This window comes from Falco biarmicus, chromosome 9 (genome assembly GCF_023638135.1).
Source record: "Falco biarmicus isolate bFalBia1 chromosome 9, bFalBia1.pri, whole genome shotgun sequence".
NCBI classification, from domain to species: Eukaryota; Metazoa; Chordata; class Aves; order Falconiformes; family Falconidae; genus Falco; species Falco biarmicus.
In genome coordinates this window covers 34,493,788-34,510,245 of record NC_079296.1, presented here as the reverse complement: position 1 = coordinate 34,510,245, position 16,458 = coordinate 34,493,788, and the positions used below count along the sequence as shown (strand labels likewise).

General features: G+C 37.9%; 1 protein-coding gene across 8 annotated transcripts in view; it reads left to right on the top strand.

Moving 5' to 3' along the window:
* The window catches only part of PCDH15 (protocadherin related 15), a 443,438-nt gene that overhangs the window by 326,473 nt on the left and 100,507 nt on the right, over nt 1-16,458 (top strand). For all 8 annotated transcript variants that reach the window (XM_056352005.1, XM_056352006.1, XM_056352009.1 and 5 more), the window contains one exon: nt 6,171-6,287. In XM_056352005.1, coding sequence (XP_056207980.1) covers nt 6,171-6,287 — 117 coding nt within the window. The remainder of the gene's footprint in view (nt 1-6,170; nt 6,288-16,458) is intronic.

The following is a 16,458-nucleotide window of genomic DNA, read 5'->3' as shown; positions in this document are numbered from 1 at the left end:
AAAATTGGATTTGTAATGCAAGCTCCCCAGGTAGGCACTTCTACACATTACTCTGATAATGGTAAAAATAATCTAAACAGTGTGATTCTCTTAGTGGTCTAAATATATCAACAGAATCTTTGATTTTGGTGGTCTTTTGTAGGAATTTGTCCCTCTGGAACTGTTCAGCAGATTAATAATTAGATATTGCTGTCATGGAATTACAGCTATTTTAATAATCAATACTTGATTATAATTAAGTCACAATCTACAAAACAACAGGAATTAAAAAATCAAACTGGTTTTATAAGCTGCAAAAATCCCAAAACCTTGATGACTAGATGTAAAGAAGTATAACCCTGTTTTCCTAAGAAGGAAATCGGGAGAGGTAAAACGATTTCTGTGGGTGTTGGGGGAGAAAAGGCTTCACTCCCATTTGGTAGGGCTGCCCTCTAGTGCACTGCAGGCTAAAGGCGGCAAATGTTTCAGTTCAGTAACAAGGTTCCCTTTGTAGGGTAAAGGGGCGTTTGCACGAATTATGCTTGAGATAGGTACAGATCTGTATACATAAATATTTGTGTATACATGTAAATATATATCAAGTATATTGGAGTGTCATCTGGAGTTGCTCATGTTTATGTGGAGATAGCTGATGAAAATTTAACTTAATTTTTTACTTTTTATTTCTCTCTTACAAAACCAGATTTCTACCAAAACACATTTTCAAAAAAATTAACTATTCTTTAGGAAGTGTTTATGTTAGTGGTATTATTCAAATCGGATGAACCTGTCACTCACAGTAATGTTGTGTGCTATTTGTTGACACATGGTAACAGTCATGAGCTGCAGCTGGTGCACTTGAACTTCTCAGGCTTTGCTGCTCAGGCTATGTTTTGAAGTGTGTGTGGTTTTATTTTCGTATGCATGTCTTGATCCTTTGGGAGGTGGATCTGCAGGATCCACTGCGAAGTCATAGGGGAACACTGGGACTGCTCCAGTTTGTGACAAAGGCTGTCATAAATCCTGGTGACACCAGGATCCAGGAGCTGCCAGAGTGGCAGAGCTACGGTAGCTTTTGCTTGCTGCCTGTGAGTACGTGGATCTGTGCTGCACTGCTAATACAGGACATGCTGCGCTGTAGGCACTTAGGTCAAAGTTAAGGGGCATTGATGGTGCAAGGAAGAAGGCAGACATTTGAATCCAAGTTGTGTGTTTCCCAGATTAGTGAATGAGGAGGAAGGAGAGGGTTATTTCACCCAGATGTTAAATGCTTATATTCTTAACTTATTGGAGTACCAGCATTAAATGTCTCTTGGTGTCCCCATAAATCAAAAATATATTAATGTCTCTGAAGTCCATTTAAGTTTACAAGTTAATTTTATGCTAGGAATGCTGTACTGCAGGTATTTTTCTTCTGCTCAAGTTGTGTGTTGCCCTCCCACGTCAGTGGTCACCCTGTCCAGGAGCACCTAGTGTAGTATTAGTGCATTAAAACTAGTGACTGTCTTAATGATTTTTAAATTACATATTGATTTCTTGCTTAATGCCTTTCTTCCCTCATGCTTTGTTTCTCCTCATTGGCATTCCTACATGACTGTCTTAGTTCACCAACATTTTTGGTCAGCATTTTCATAATCTTTGCAGACGGGTCAGTATTTGTTTCCTACAAACCTTTTGCTAAATACCAATCGTTTATATCTTGTGAGGTGTGTCTTGTTCAGAGGGTAAGAAAGTTGTCAGGAAGTGGTATCATTCACATGCTAAGGGTGACATCTGACTTAACAAATGAGTTGGCATCAAGAAATCTCTTAATACATCTTCATTTGCTTTTGAAGTTGCTAATTTGGATTCTCAAGAACAATAGTATTTGAGTATCTCTCCCATATTGTGCTTTCTTAATGCTTGATTATTAATCTTTGTGCAAGGGAACAATGTAAGGATGTGTCCAGTTCATCTTTCATGTGCTGCCCAGTGTTAGCAGTGTAAAGCAAAACTGAACAAGTGATAAAGAGCATCTGTGATAGGGAGAAAGCTTTGGGGTTTTTACGCTTTGACTTTCACTCTTTTTTTAACAAAGATGTATAAAAGTGTAATAATCTGCAGCTATGCAAAAGTATATATTTATATATAAATTTCTATTTCTATATAAATACTTGGCTGCTATTAGCTTATTGTCAAAGTCCACAGCCCAAGTATTTTAAAGTGAGATATATAAAGAATTCATTACCTATACTTTCCATTGACATATTTTTGTGTGTATCTGATGGTTAACAACAGCCTGGATTTATGTGACTGAAGCAATGAACTGTGAACAGTTGTAAGATGCTGCAATCTGGCAACAAGAGCATATGCAGGATTATGCCCCAGATTTAAAAGGTGATTGCACTGCTTAACTACCACTTTGTGGAATGTTACTATGCTATTCCTAACCTGTGGTTAGGGATTGCACTCATATGCTGTATCCATGTATATCCAAAGTCAGGTTTAATGATGTCTTAAGCGAAGCCATCAAGTATAGATTAATCTTCAATTATTTAGCTTTGCACAAACATTTCTAGTCTTTGGTCTCCAGTATTAACAGAAGCCCAGCATGTTTTCTAAATGTTTTCTTTGTGTCCAAAGTCCCTCTGTGATGAAAACCTGAAAACTGTGTCTGCATCTGTCATGGAATGCTGAACACTAGTCACTGTTAAGTCCACTTCGATGAAGAAAATAGAATTGAGGACCTTGACTACATGGACACAGGTTTTTGGGGGGGGATAGGGCAGATCATTCCCATGACCTCTTGAGGTATTCACAGAACATACAGAGTGTGCATTTTTCTGTGCCCTAACAAAATCAGATCTAGACTGTATTCCATCCTTGGTGGTGGTGTTTTTTGCCAGAAAATCAATAGTTTCTTTCTGTGACCTTTTTTGGTACCTTTAAGGTGCCCATAATACATGAAGAGAAATTTATACTAGTTGAAGGAGATGATAGTATATGAATGTCTCCAACATGTCTGTAACAGAATCTCTACTTACTCTTTCGGGAATTGTCCAGAAGAGTCATTTCTTCCTCCTGCCACTGAACCAAGATTTTTGCTAGAATGAAGCAAGCATTGTGACCAAAAAAAAGCCCATTTCTATGTTGTCGGCATGTTTTGCATGTTAAACCTGCCTGCAAAAATCTCCTGTTTCTAGCAGTTACTCATCATAGACATTTGCGATGAGTACATGAGACTTGATCCCCTGTCTGTAATGATAGTCTCGCTCTCTCTGAAGTGCACTTACTGCAGCTGCATAATGAGAAGACCTGTGGTGATTCTTATGGGGAACTTTTCTTTTGTTAAAAGTGGAAACATTTAAACTTGAACTCTGCTATGAAAAATCGGTGGCTGCTTTAGGATTCAGGAAGAGGTGAGCCGGGATGAAGAGCATGTAGAGCTGTTCTGTCTAGTTATGACTGAAACATTTGGTGCTTATTTGATTGGCTCGACTAAGGTTTATGAGGCACAATTGTGCATAAAGTTTGTCTTAGAGGAAAGACAAGTTAGAGGGGAAGGAGGTTTTCTGTGTCTTACTTTATGCTTTGCTTTATATTCCTGTGTATTTTGTACTGATCCATGTATCTTGAAAAATAGAGGTGTGTTGAATAGGATGACTTAGTCATTTTCTATAGCAGAGGATGTAGTGTATCATCTTTAAAAAGGATTACACTTTCCAGTACCTTAAGTCATAGATTTTCAGGTGCTAAGGTCACATAAAGGTATTCAAAAGATAAAAAAAAACAACCATCACACAGCAATTCTCCCCATTCCCAATTGATCAAAGAGCAAATTGTGACCTCTTGCTGCTGTGCCAAAGAAACACGACCAGATATGGCTGTGGATCTGCAAGTGCACAGAGAGAGGTGGATTCAAAATAAAATAATAAATACAGATAAAAGGCTGAGTTATTTCAGAAACTTCACCTGCTTCATGGAGGTGATCCTAAGCATCCAGATCATGGGAAGGAAAAGCTGAAAAAAAAAAGTTGTTATAAGCGTAGTATCGGGTTGTTACCCGAGGTGGAGACTTCGTATGGAAGGACAGAAGGTGTCTTCTCTGTGTTTATGCGGTCAGGATTTACAAATGAAAACAGTTTGTCACACAGATTTACACAGTTGTAAGACCTCTGCTTGTAGTGTTGTATTACATTTCTTCTACCACAATGGAGATGATTTTTAATACTCCATCCCTAACTACCTAGGATTTCTGTACTCATGGTTACTTTGTGTCTGCTTCAAATAGTCATTCCCCATCTTTTCTTTGAGGTAGAATGGCTGTGAATGGAGACTTAGAGTGTGAGATTGCCATATGATGTTGGTTTCTTTGCAACAGCAATGTATTGCTCCCATCTGAAGTTTCTGGGAGCGGAATGGAGGAAAGGATAGCTTATTTTACAAGCATGACGTCCCTTTGAAGAGTTGTGACAAACAAGATTGTTTTTGTAAAATAGTCCTGGGTATTAAACTCTCAGATGAAGTAAATTTTATTCTTGCCAATGGGGCAAAAAAATGCAATTATAAGATTCAGTGCCTATAATTCAATGCAAAAATGCTAATCTGTTTGAATGTTTTTCCAAAATGTTTTCATTTTGAATGCTCTCATAGTTTGAAATGCCTAGTAGTCACTTTTTATTTTAATTTGATGGTACAGACTCTTGGAAAATCTGAAAATCAGAGAAAAAACATTTCCAGTACCTCGAAGATTTGAATCGTAGACCTTTCAGCAGAACACAATACATTAATTATTCAGGCATTTACTACATGGACTTGCTACAGTCATTTTTTAAAATGTCTTGTATAGAGATGTTTATTATACTGTCTTTTCCTCTGATGAGGTATGGATGTATGTTTTAAATGATTGTGTAATATAGCATGCTAGCCAATTTGCATTTGCAGCAGGAAGAGCTGTGACAACAGGTAGAGGCATCATTGTATGAACTCTTGAGTAGCTGTGTTTGTGTCGTTTACCTAAGAGATGGTTGGCAACTGTATTCCCCCAGAGCTCAGGCACATATTCTGCTTAAAGGGGAAAAAAGTTTGCTCTTCATTTGTGGATCAGTAAAGTCACTCTTGTGTGCTGAAGGCATATGATGCTTCTTATTTTTCTGAAAAAAAAATGAGAAAATTTAATCTGTGATATCTATATGTGCAAAACAATGGAAATAGTAGTATGCACAATGAATAAACCTGTTCTCAATAGAATTCAAACTAAGAAAGTGCCTCTACAGAAAAAAAAATGAAATAAATTTTATTGGTAGAACAATGACTGTGATTTAAAGATAGACTGTTTTTTCAAAGGTACATACGTACAAATTTTCTGGAACTCTCTGTGAGAGAATTTTGGAAAAAAATATTTTCTGACAACTTATGACAGTCAGAATGAATGCCTTTTTAATAAACTTTGATGCTGGTTGAGTTTCTAAATGTTTGCAGCTCCCAATGCATGTAGCAATGCGTCACTGAGAGCCACATGCATCCAAGAGCTGCATTTGCCTTCGTGCCAGTTCATGCAGTCCCACACAGCCTGGTGTTTGAGTGAGGCTGCATCTTTCACACATGAACAGGTGTGGCTGTGAGTTTGGATGTGTGTACATATGTATAGCTGTGCACACCTATGTAAGTGTGAAAATATACCTATGTGCACACTACTATGCCAGTAAAAGTGCGCCTTTGAAGCTTCTTTTTGACAATGTACACATAAGTCCAAAGAACATCACTTTAGGCTCTCATGAGGTGTTTGTACTAATCTGACATCATATTTTCCCTTCATTTATTGCATCTTAGAGGCAGCAAACACTGTCAAGCAAGAGCAGCTCATTCATTTTAGAAAATTAGCAAAGCCATGTTGTGTCCTACCACTTGAGAAGCAGGTGCCATGAAATCTCTGCTTTGTTTACTTGTGAGACTGTGTGTTTTTCTGGAGAATTTCCTTCAGTTGATTTTGTCTCACATGAATATTTTATTTTAAAAAAAAATGACACCTTCCCCTTGTGTGCTAGTTTTGTGCGGTGGTAATGGAATGGAGAGCCAAGAGGGACTGTGAATGGCAAATAGGCTTCCTCATGAGGAAGGAGTGGTTGGGCAGAATTTGAAAAAAAACAATTGTGAATGTTTCTATAATTTTGCTTGAACTTGAGAACTAAACTCTTAATTATGTTTTGCAGGATATGAATGATTACTCTCCAGTGTTTAGCAAAACCCTCTACAGGGGAATGGTTGCTCCTGATGCAGTCAAGGGCACAGTTATCACTACCGTTTCAGCTGAGGACCAAGATCCTCCGGTAAGCAAAAAGGTTCCGTTAATAATCTGCATCCAAGAGGGAAAAATCTTTACCCCTTATAAGTGATTAACTCTTTCAACAACAAAGGTGATTATTATGAGTTTTTACAAAGCAGTAATTCATGCTTTCTTTTTTTAATGTCAACCTGTCCTTTGTCATTCTGGACAGGCTGCATTTACAGGGATGGTTCCTGAACCTGGCAAATCAATGATGCAGCTCCTTTCTGTCAGGAAGATTTTTGGAAAGCTCTTTGTCTGACTTCACAGTGTAGATAAATAAGAGGAATAGGCAGAAAGGAAAACCGTGTCTGTCTTTTCTACAGTTCTGCAGCTTAAAGAGGAAACAAAACACAACTCTGTAAGCTTGTCGCTTTCTTGATTTCACAGTCACTGGGCATTTCCAGTCTGAGACATCACCAGGGTCATGCAGAACTGTAAGCTCTCCATCCAGCCCTATTGGATGTGCAATGTTTTAACTGAGTGCACTTGTTTTGGGGATCAGGTTTATTTCTGCCACTGGCTTTTATTGCTGTTCCCCGGTGAAGCATTTGATTGACACAACTGGGCACATATTTCTGACTTGTTAGCTATTCTGAAGGGTAATATCAATTTTTGTAATTAGAGGTTGATGAACATTGGTGACCAGATGATACACTGAGGACAATGAAAGTCAGAGATGTTCTGCCAGCCAGGTTTAATTTTTAATTGTTAGTGTTTGGCATATTATGGAGAATAATCCTTAGGGAGAATAGTTCAGAGAGAATGTGCCATGCACATTAAAAGCTGATGGCACTGCTTTGACACAAATCAACTGTAGCTTAGCTAAATACGCTACATAGTAATTTATTTACCACCCAAGGACAGAAATGCTAAAGCAGTGTTTGTCAGGGCAGTCCTGCTCTCTCCCTTTGTAAAAAGTCTTAACACAAAGGTAAGCAAATTCCATGCCGGCGATACATACCAGTGGGGTATTACTGAACTTGGAGGCATTTAAGGTAGTTTATAACAGCTGGAGATCTGGACTATTGTTTGTTTAAAGTATGCGAAAGACAGTAGTATCATCAAGTCGGTAATGAATAGCAGTAGTTACCAATTAATAGCACTACAGAGTATTTAAGGAAGGCAGCAGCAGAGGACAGAGACATTATTTGAGCCGTAAACAAAAGAAATGGACAGAGCTGTTCCTTAATGGCTAGTCTTAGACAATTTGAAGGGAAATATTAAGAGAAGTTGGTGCCTGATTTTGAGTGCTCTGCTTGCAGAATGGAGCCCACCCAAGGTGTGTGTTAAACTCCTCCTGTAGAGCACAGGCACGTTACAATAGGGTCCCAACCAGCCAACATGTTAATCACATATCTCCTTAATTAAAAGCAGAACAGTCAGCATTAGACTGATTAGTAGAAGCAAATGGGAATTTCTAGCGTCTTGCTTTAGAGATGCTTTTAAAAATGCATAGCCAAGGACTGTTTTCTTCATGGCAGGCAACTACACTGTCATTCAAAGACATGACTGGGTGTACTCATAGCTTTTAGCATGCAGCAGGAGAAAGATGATGTAGTGCTAGTGCCTGCTCTCCTCTCTTTGCATCTTGTTATATTCATCTTTCTAGAAAAAGCCTTTCCATGGGATTTAGAGACCTAGGTTGCCTTCCCTCCACTGACTGAAGGATTCAAACCTTTAACTCTGTTTAAAGAGTTAAAGTTTTAACGCAGCCCAGGAAAGAGGCTGGGCAGGGTTCCTGACAAACTTGAGGTGTACCTGCAGGTGTGTGGAAGTCTTCAAAGCTGTAAAGTGAACAAGCTTCAGCACCTGGGGTCGTGGGACATGCAAGGTCAGCTAGACTTGTACCCACATCACCTAGTCCTTTTCTGGACTTGAATCATTATGTCTAAGCAAGGAAATATATCTCTGGCAGCATTGTGGAAGTCTGGAATGTAGAACTCCCTGTTATGGCCCTTTAGAGGACTTCATAAGTGCTCATATTTCTGTGGTCTACCTACACTCTTGCTCCCACTGCCTTTTTGCCCTGTGGAAGTCTAGTGCTTTTGTCTGACCTCTTTCACTGTTCCTTGGGGTGTACCAGGACTAGGTTTCTACCATCATCTTAGTCACTGTTTAAAACAGTGATTTTCAGGGGAGAGTAGGCTTGATTGCTCAGATCTCATAGTTATTTGCAGGAAAATATTTTTTAATTTATTTAAGATTATTTGATTCCACTCTGTGAATGTCTTGTTCTTCCATATGTTAGGTTCAATAACCTGGGGATGACAGAATGGAATTGAGATCAAAGTGTGCAAGGTTTCTGGGTGGCATTAGAAGCCTGCAAGGGTTGTGTTTACACTATGTACTGCAGAAACACATTAGCTTATTTTACTAGCATTTCTTCCTGAACAAAGCACTTGTACTGCTGGAGTACTACCACCAAATTAATAATTCTTGCCTACACATTAATGGGTCTGCATTGCATTCAGCAGATGCAGTCAGGGCGTTCAGCAGATGCAGCTTAACTGGAAAAGATTCTCAGTTGCTCTGCATGGGGAATGATTTGGAAACCAGGGAGTTAGGGAACACAACTTCCCTTCAAGAGCTCTCCTCAGCAGTTAGCAGCAAATAATTCAGAAGGAAACACTCTGCCCATATCACCAGTGTTGTTGTTTCAGAGCGATCTGCCAGTGGACAGTGGGGAAAACCGGTTGTGCGTGACCGTTGAAATTGTATGATTTTTTTTTTGATTGCCATAGTAGAAATCTAAAATAGTAAGTTATTAATCACAGTCCTATGGACCCATATCTGCACCTTGCACCAGTATGTATTTGCTCCTAGCAGGTTTATCATACTGACCTTTGAGAAAAGCCTGCAGAAAAGGATGTTGAGGATCAATGAAACTGGGCAAGAAGATTAGTTTCTATTCTGTGGAAATTTTGACAAAATAGGTTAGGATAGAAAAAAAAGTAATTTTTCTTTGGTGGTAGAGAATCACTTTTTAACTTGGTGTTTGTGCCGCTTTTGTTTAATGGTATCTGTTGCCTTACAAGATATTTTGGTCTTGATAAAGTATTTGCGCAATCTGGTACAAGCTCCATATTATAATCCCTGGATTTAATGTGCCTAAATTTTAAAGAAAAAGGTATCACCAAGATACTGGAGGAAACAAAATAGTTCATAAACTGATTAATGTAAAACAATTCTTAGTCCTGTGGAATCAGCATTTCCTAATGCAAAGTTATTTCACTTTTTCCTTTAAAAAACAAAACAAAACAAAAAACCCCTTTTGAATTCTTTTTCTATAATTTCTGTCACCATCACTTGAACATAAAAATGTAGAAACGGGACGTGGACAAGCTTGTGTGCTATTTTGTAATAATGGCTATCTCTAGGTGCTATGAGAATGGCAGTATAAAAATCTGAGTAAAGCGCTTATGTGTCCCTGATTAATTTCTTGTGATTTCCTCATGTGTTAATATGAATTAATATTATATGGGTTTGAATGTCCTGTATTTGAAAGGTGTGGGGATCGCTTCTACTTCTGTGGAGAAATAGGTGCACATGCATGAGAGAGACATCAAAATAACTGAATGTGGGATCCTGTTTATTACCATTACAACAGGCATAAATGCATATGACCATAATGTTGAAGTAATGTTCTTCAGAATCAACTGTTGCATTTCTTTGATTTTTATGAAGACTTAAAAATGAAGCTACCCTTAGGCATTTAATGAATGCAGTAGCCATAAAAGTTAGCCAGCTATGGAGGAAAGCTTTTAAAATAGTTTTTGAAGTTGGCATTTTATTTCAAACTAATGGTTGATAGTTAGTTTTCTCTATCTTCTTTTTTATTTTAAAAATATCAGGCAGAAATGGCTTTGTTTCTTTTTCTAACTAAGCCAGCCCGTTCAGATGTTTTGTGCTACTGGCAAGTCTGTATTTATGTGGAGCTGGCTCTGACATTAAGTGGTGTCACAAAGTGTTTGATATGAATTCACCAGAAATTTGTTTTAAAAAACACACAGCCTTTTCTGTGTTCAGCAAGACCACCTTTCTCTAAACTTGCCTTAAGGGAAAGAATATTCTTATTTATCATCATCAGTATTTTAGTTGTGTGGTTTGGGGTTTTTAACCTGCTGTAATCTTGTTTGTATGTACTAATACATCTTTTTTATCAGTTCAGGAAAATAAGTATCTATTAAGAAAATAATTGTGGCTTTAAAATACTTCTGATTATCAGAGCAGGTCTAATAAGAGCCTAACTAATTTGAAGTATCCAAGCCTGAATTTTTCTGTTGTCATTTTACAAGTAATGTAGACCATTCCCCTGTCAATGTTAAACTCAGCCTGGGAAAAAAGTCAAACTAGATTTTTTTTCATCACCTGCAATAAAAGCTTTTCAGAGCTAATCAGCTCTTCAGAGACTGCCCACTGTCTTCAGCAAATCCCAACTTTGTTCTGCATTGTCGAATAAATATGGATGATATGAGAATCCAAATTGTAATGCTCAGCACCTGCATGCAGTTTCTCTGCAAATAAGGCAAATTTGAGTTTTCCAACAGGAGAAGAGCAGTTTTAGGGTGAAAAGGAGGTGTTGGATGGTGTCAGTAGAGCTTGGCTGTCCATTTCACCCCATGGGCACCATCCTCGGCATGCCCCTCCTTTGAGCTGCTGGACTGGGGTTATTTTGGTGTTGTCCTGTTGTTCCTACTAGTCCCTCAACAGCAAAGGTGACAGCAGCAGTGATGAATACCTAAGTAGTAGGAAAAAAGTTCATGCCACTGAAGTCAACCTTAATAAATCATCACCTGTAACAAAGGATGCAGGTATTGTACCTACTGTTACTTTTTGACTCTGGAAGTGCTCATTCAGCCACATTCCTTAGAAAAGATGATTGTTTTACCTATGGCTTTTGACTTCTAAAGGTCAAGTTGTAAATATAAATGCAAGCATGAAATGGACAGTGAGGGTGGCACAGGTACAAACAGTAATGTAGGTGAAAGATCAGATGTTTAAAGAAACTTGTGAGATAGGGGGTTAGAAACTTACAGCATATAGATGAGGAAGTGCTATGATTGACTATGATACGCTTTCAAAAACAGTCAGACGGTAAGAATGAGGTTTTACTCTTAAATTAATCAAACAGTACTTCATTTATTGAAGGTGTAAATTAAATGTTACCTTGTTTTTCTTTTAAAAAACCTCCATCAAATCTCCATGCAGTAAATTATTTGCAACTTAGTGTATAATACAGGTATGAATATCTACGTGTGAACAAATGAATGAGTCAGGATGAAGATGTATCATTTTCTTAGATTAACTGATGCCTAAAACATTAATCCATTATTAGGATACAACTGTTAATGATAGGATTGATTTGGTTGCAAACTACCATGTATTTCTGGCTACTATTTAACAGTTACTAAATTAAACCAAAATTGTCTGTACTATATTCAAATGCTTCCAAATAGGTATTTTCTTATTTTTTTATTTTGACCTGTGGATTTCAAAATGGTCAGAAAATCTTGGCCTGAAGGTGTAAGAGTTCTCTGATAGTTATTCCTCTGAGTCTTTAGTGAGATATCAATCAAAACATAGAAACCTGTGCTTTTCACTAAAGAACAGAGCGGGATTTAAAGGGCTGTCTTGAGCAAATATCAGTTTAAATTCCTACCAGTTTTTCCTTTCCTTCCTTTTCCTGTTTGAATTCACTTTTTTTTGCAGTGATTGAGAATATAAATTATGTTTCAGAAGTTACTTTTACGTTTGTCAAAAAGACTCTTTATGGGAAGTACTATTCTGGGCATTGAAATCTGGTAAAATTTTATTTATGTGTGTTTCATGAAATATGGTAAATCAACATATTGTCATTTGGTTTATTGGAACAATCCACAGTATATTTTTCTACAGCTTTAAAATAATTATATGGTATCTGATTTTTCAAATTACTTAGTACATCCTATAGGTGTCTACCCTGTTTTTCCCAGTAGAGCTTACATCTAATTCCAGACACACTGCATGTGAAGGGTAAGAAAATACTAAGCACAAAGCAACAAGAACAGGCAAAGGGAGCCAGAGGTAATCATGGTAATAGACTAGAACCATGGTTATAATAGACTAAAGCCATGGTTATATATAAGCCAAGGAAAAATTTGAGTACAGCTTCAATTCTTTCTAAATAACTGGTAAACGTTGCTAAAATAGAAATCTTCAGTTTTAAAAAGATTGTGATTGAAATTGTTGAGACAGTTGAACACACTTTCCGTTTTAGCATTTGAATAATTCCTTTGAGGTATAAGTATTGAAAGTGTGTTGTTGTGTAGAGATCTGAAAGAAGAGAGGGATGCACCTTTTATACCAGCTGAGGAAAGTTGTACTGTTTGCATGGGGGGTGAGCATGAAGAAGCAGACAGGTGAGGCATCACAGCCACTGTGCAGATTGAGCTAGAAGGGTGATAACACTGGGTTAGGAGGCTGCACTGTGTAAGTGGGCAACAGCAGAGACAGTTGCGTGTCAAGAGTTTCCCCCACATATCATCTTGACTTTTCTTTCCAGAAGTGTTGCCTAGATGGAGTTTAAGGAATTCCTCTGGGCTTTCTTAGTATCTACAAGTAAAAAGTTTAGGCTGTTGGACATTACAGTCCAGTGTCGCATTCAGGGCAACGCTGGAGCCTGGCACAGTGAAGCTGTGCCTCCAAAACGTGCTTGGTCTTCCCAAGCACCAGGCGTGCAGAATCATTCAAACAGGCTTGGCTGTATTTGTGTTGCCAAAGTTGCTCCAGTGAGTCCCAGACAGGTTTGACTTGCTGCATACAGTTTAAGCAGGAGTCAGAGTAATCCCAGACAGAAATAAGATAAAACTAAGTGAGACTAATTTTTTCCACTATAAACAACTTGCTTTCTTTCCTGGAAGAACTCCATTGACCCTATTTGAGTTTAGTTTCCCCACTCTTTTGTGTTGAAGACAGTGATCTGACCAGAAGAAAAGTAAAAGATGGTGAAAGGTGCAAGCAGGTATCCTGTGTGAGACACATAACTTTGCAAGGGTTTTGTGTGGCTGGGGAACCACACAAATGCTGCATCTCTGGCTTCTTAGATGCTTCTAGCAACTAAGGTAGATATGATAATATCCTATAGAAAAATACTTATATTTTAGTGCCACTTTGCTTTAGCTAGCACAAATGTATGCAGCTTTGGTTTCTCTCAGAGGTATTTTCTTTGAGAGAGATATCTGTAGTCCCTAAAGCCTGGATGAAATCAATGTCTGACTCCGTCACCTACACTTCTGAGTTTTATTAGCACAGTATTTAGTATTCCCATCCATCATCAATTGGCATCTATTCTTTGGGCAATTTTTTTGTAGCTGAGGATATCTGAAGCCTGTATCAGGCTTGGTACAGATGCATAAATCCCTCAATTCAATCGCAATTACCTGCTGAGAGTCCTCAGGACTATTTTACAATATTTTTTCCTCTCAGTGCTCAGTTTGAGAGCTTAGCTCTCAAAGAATGACAAGTGGCCTGCCCAAAAGCAGAGCTTAAAATGCTTCAGGAATGGCAAGTGAAAATGCGTGGAACCAGGGTCTAGGTGCTGCTTGAGCCATCTGGGTGAGCCACCACTTCTGCACTCAGCAGTGTATGGAGACACAGTTGAAATTGCTTTTAAACAGCCTCCCTTTTGCATAGTTTCTTTTCTCTGTCTTGGGTTTTGATTTGACTTGAACTCAAAATAAATGCTAACCCACACTATACGTGGCCACACACACACACACACACACAAAAAAAGGCACAGTATCTTTGTTTCCTACACAAGCTAATGTCTGCATTAAAGTGGCAGAGACAGTCACTTCAGGAGCAAGAGAAAGGAAAGCAAAAAGATTCTTGTGGCCCTGTGGAATGATCAAACCAAATGCACAGCAGAGCAATATTTTGCTTTGGAACTTTAGAGGTCTAACCTAATCCATATCAAGGCTGGGAAGGTTTTGGTGAAGAGAAAGATCTTTAAACCTGGTTTATTTCCTGTTAGGTACCAAAGTTTACAAATCTGTATTTTAAAAGAGATTTAAATGGTGTTTGCTTTTTTACTTGGGAAGGGGGCTGCCTGCGATTACGTTCAACAGATCTGTACAGATGGCTGTACACATACCTAAGTTATTCAACGCCACCTGAGACCATCCATGGAGAGAAGAGCTTTCATCATTGTGAATGGTTTATGCTTTATTAGAGAGGCATGGTGATGAAAGATGCCAGATGACTATGACTATTCCCAAAGCTTTCAGCCCTCCAAATATTTTGAAAGGCAAGCAACATGAGCTATTTGATAGATGCTTAGTTTGCTTACTTGCTTTATCAGAAGGTGAATATTCCCAGGACCGATATAACTTGAGGTGTTTGCTTTTCCTGTAAATGCCTTTTTTGGTATATCACTGTAAAAGACAGAATATTTCTTCCATGGGCAATTCCTCTGCGTATTCTGATTTTGTTGATTTCAAATGTCAGTAGAAACAGATGCAGAGTCAAAAAAACCTAATTTTTATGAGCAGCCAGTGTCCAGAGCTCCAGAATATCCAGCTTAATGGTTTATCCAATCGCATAACACCTTGTGAAGTTTTTGTTCAATGGAGTCCTTTTGTCAAATTGAGAGCAATTGTCCTTATTGTTTTACAGGCACCCACTAAAAGAAAGAAATGTTACTGTTGGATTTCATAGTGTCTGCTGGAGATTTGTATATGGGAAACATGCTGCAAATGCAATGAGTTCTTAAAGTAATTTTGTCTCATTTTTAAAATTTTAAAATCATGGGGGTTTTGTGTTCAGCTTGTTATAGTTAAAAATTCAGAATTTTATGATTTAGTAAATCAGAATTTCAGGCTTTCTTGTTCAGTTGCATAGTAAAGAATTAAGTCCTTCACATTTTAGAGTTTATATACATGAATTTAGGGTGACTGTACATGACTGCACCATTCACAACCCATAGCTGGTTCAAGACCCACCAAAATCATTAGTTTACTCTGTGATCGGCCCCATCTTTAATGGTTACTTTGAGTATGTCACAAAGAGCATGTGCAGCAAACTAAATTTTGTTTTTACATCACTTTCCAAATTTTTTCCCTAGAATTAACTTTTCAAAATTTGCCTTCGTGAACTTTTTGCGGTGCTAATCATTCAAATTTGCATTGAAATCTACAGATGGAGGTAATTTATTCAACTCCTTACCAGTCTCACATTTTATCTATAATACCCTCAGAAGTTTCCTGACTTCAGTCAGAAAGTGGCATTGAATACAAAAAGGCTTGGTAAATATATCTGTATTCATTATGCCACTATTCCATACTAGCACTGAGGGATGAAATCCGGGTCGTTTACCATATGCATTTCTGGGATCTTCATGAGCAGACTGCAAATGGAATGCATTTTTTTCCACTTGTTCCTGGGCCAGATCATTCTGGTGTTGTATGTCCATTACCTATTTGGATAGCAGAAGTAATAATTCATAGCTTCCTTTTGAATGGCTTGCAGAAATATATATAAAAACATACAGAAGTTATTGTTGCGTTACACTTCTCACCATTTCCCTTGGGTTTATTGCATTAAAATTTCTCTGCAACCTGTCTTTGCCCGTTGAGAGTTATCTCAACAGCGCACATGTACAGCCTCCACAGCCTCTTTGCCCAGGGCCTCCATGTGCAGCTTGATCATCTGACGTACATGTTGGGGATGATTTCATACTTGTCAGCCATGTCACAAATGAATGTTGTTTTCCCAGAGCAAATTGAAACTTAAGGAATTATGCAGCAATTAAAGAAATAATTGAAGCTGAATGAGCTTTAGATCTTAAGTTCTATATTAGTCTTGAACTCTCAGGAAAACTTTGGTTTGAGAGAATAAACATGGTTCCTGCCAAGTACAATCCTTGCTCTGTAGTTTATTTGAGAATATTATCTGCTATATTCGAGTTTTGCTGTAGACATAGGAATGCATCTAAATTTATTTAGAACAAAGGCAAAAGATGATTAATATTTGAGATAATTAAAACTTTCTTCTAAATAGATTTCCCTGGGAAATTTCTCTGGAGACTTTTCTAATTACATTGGTGCCAAAATTTAGTAAATAAAAAATAAATCCCTGTTTTGTTATTTTCAGAAATGACAGGAGAAAAGTGTACTTGATAGTCATATCAGGAACAA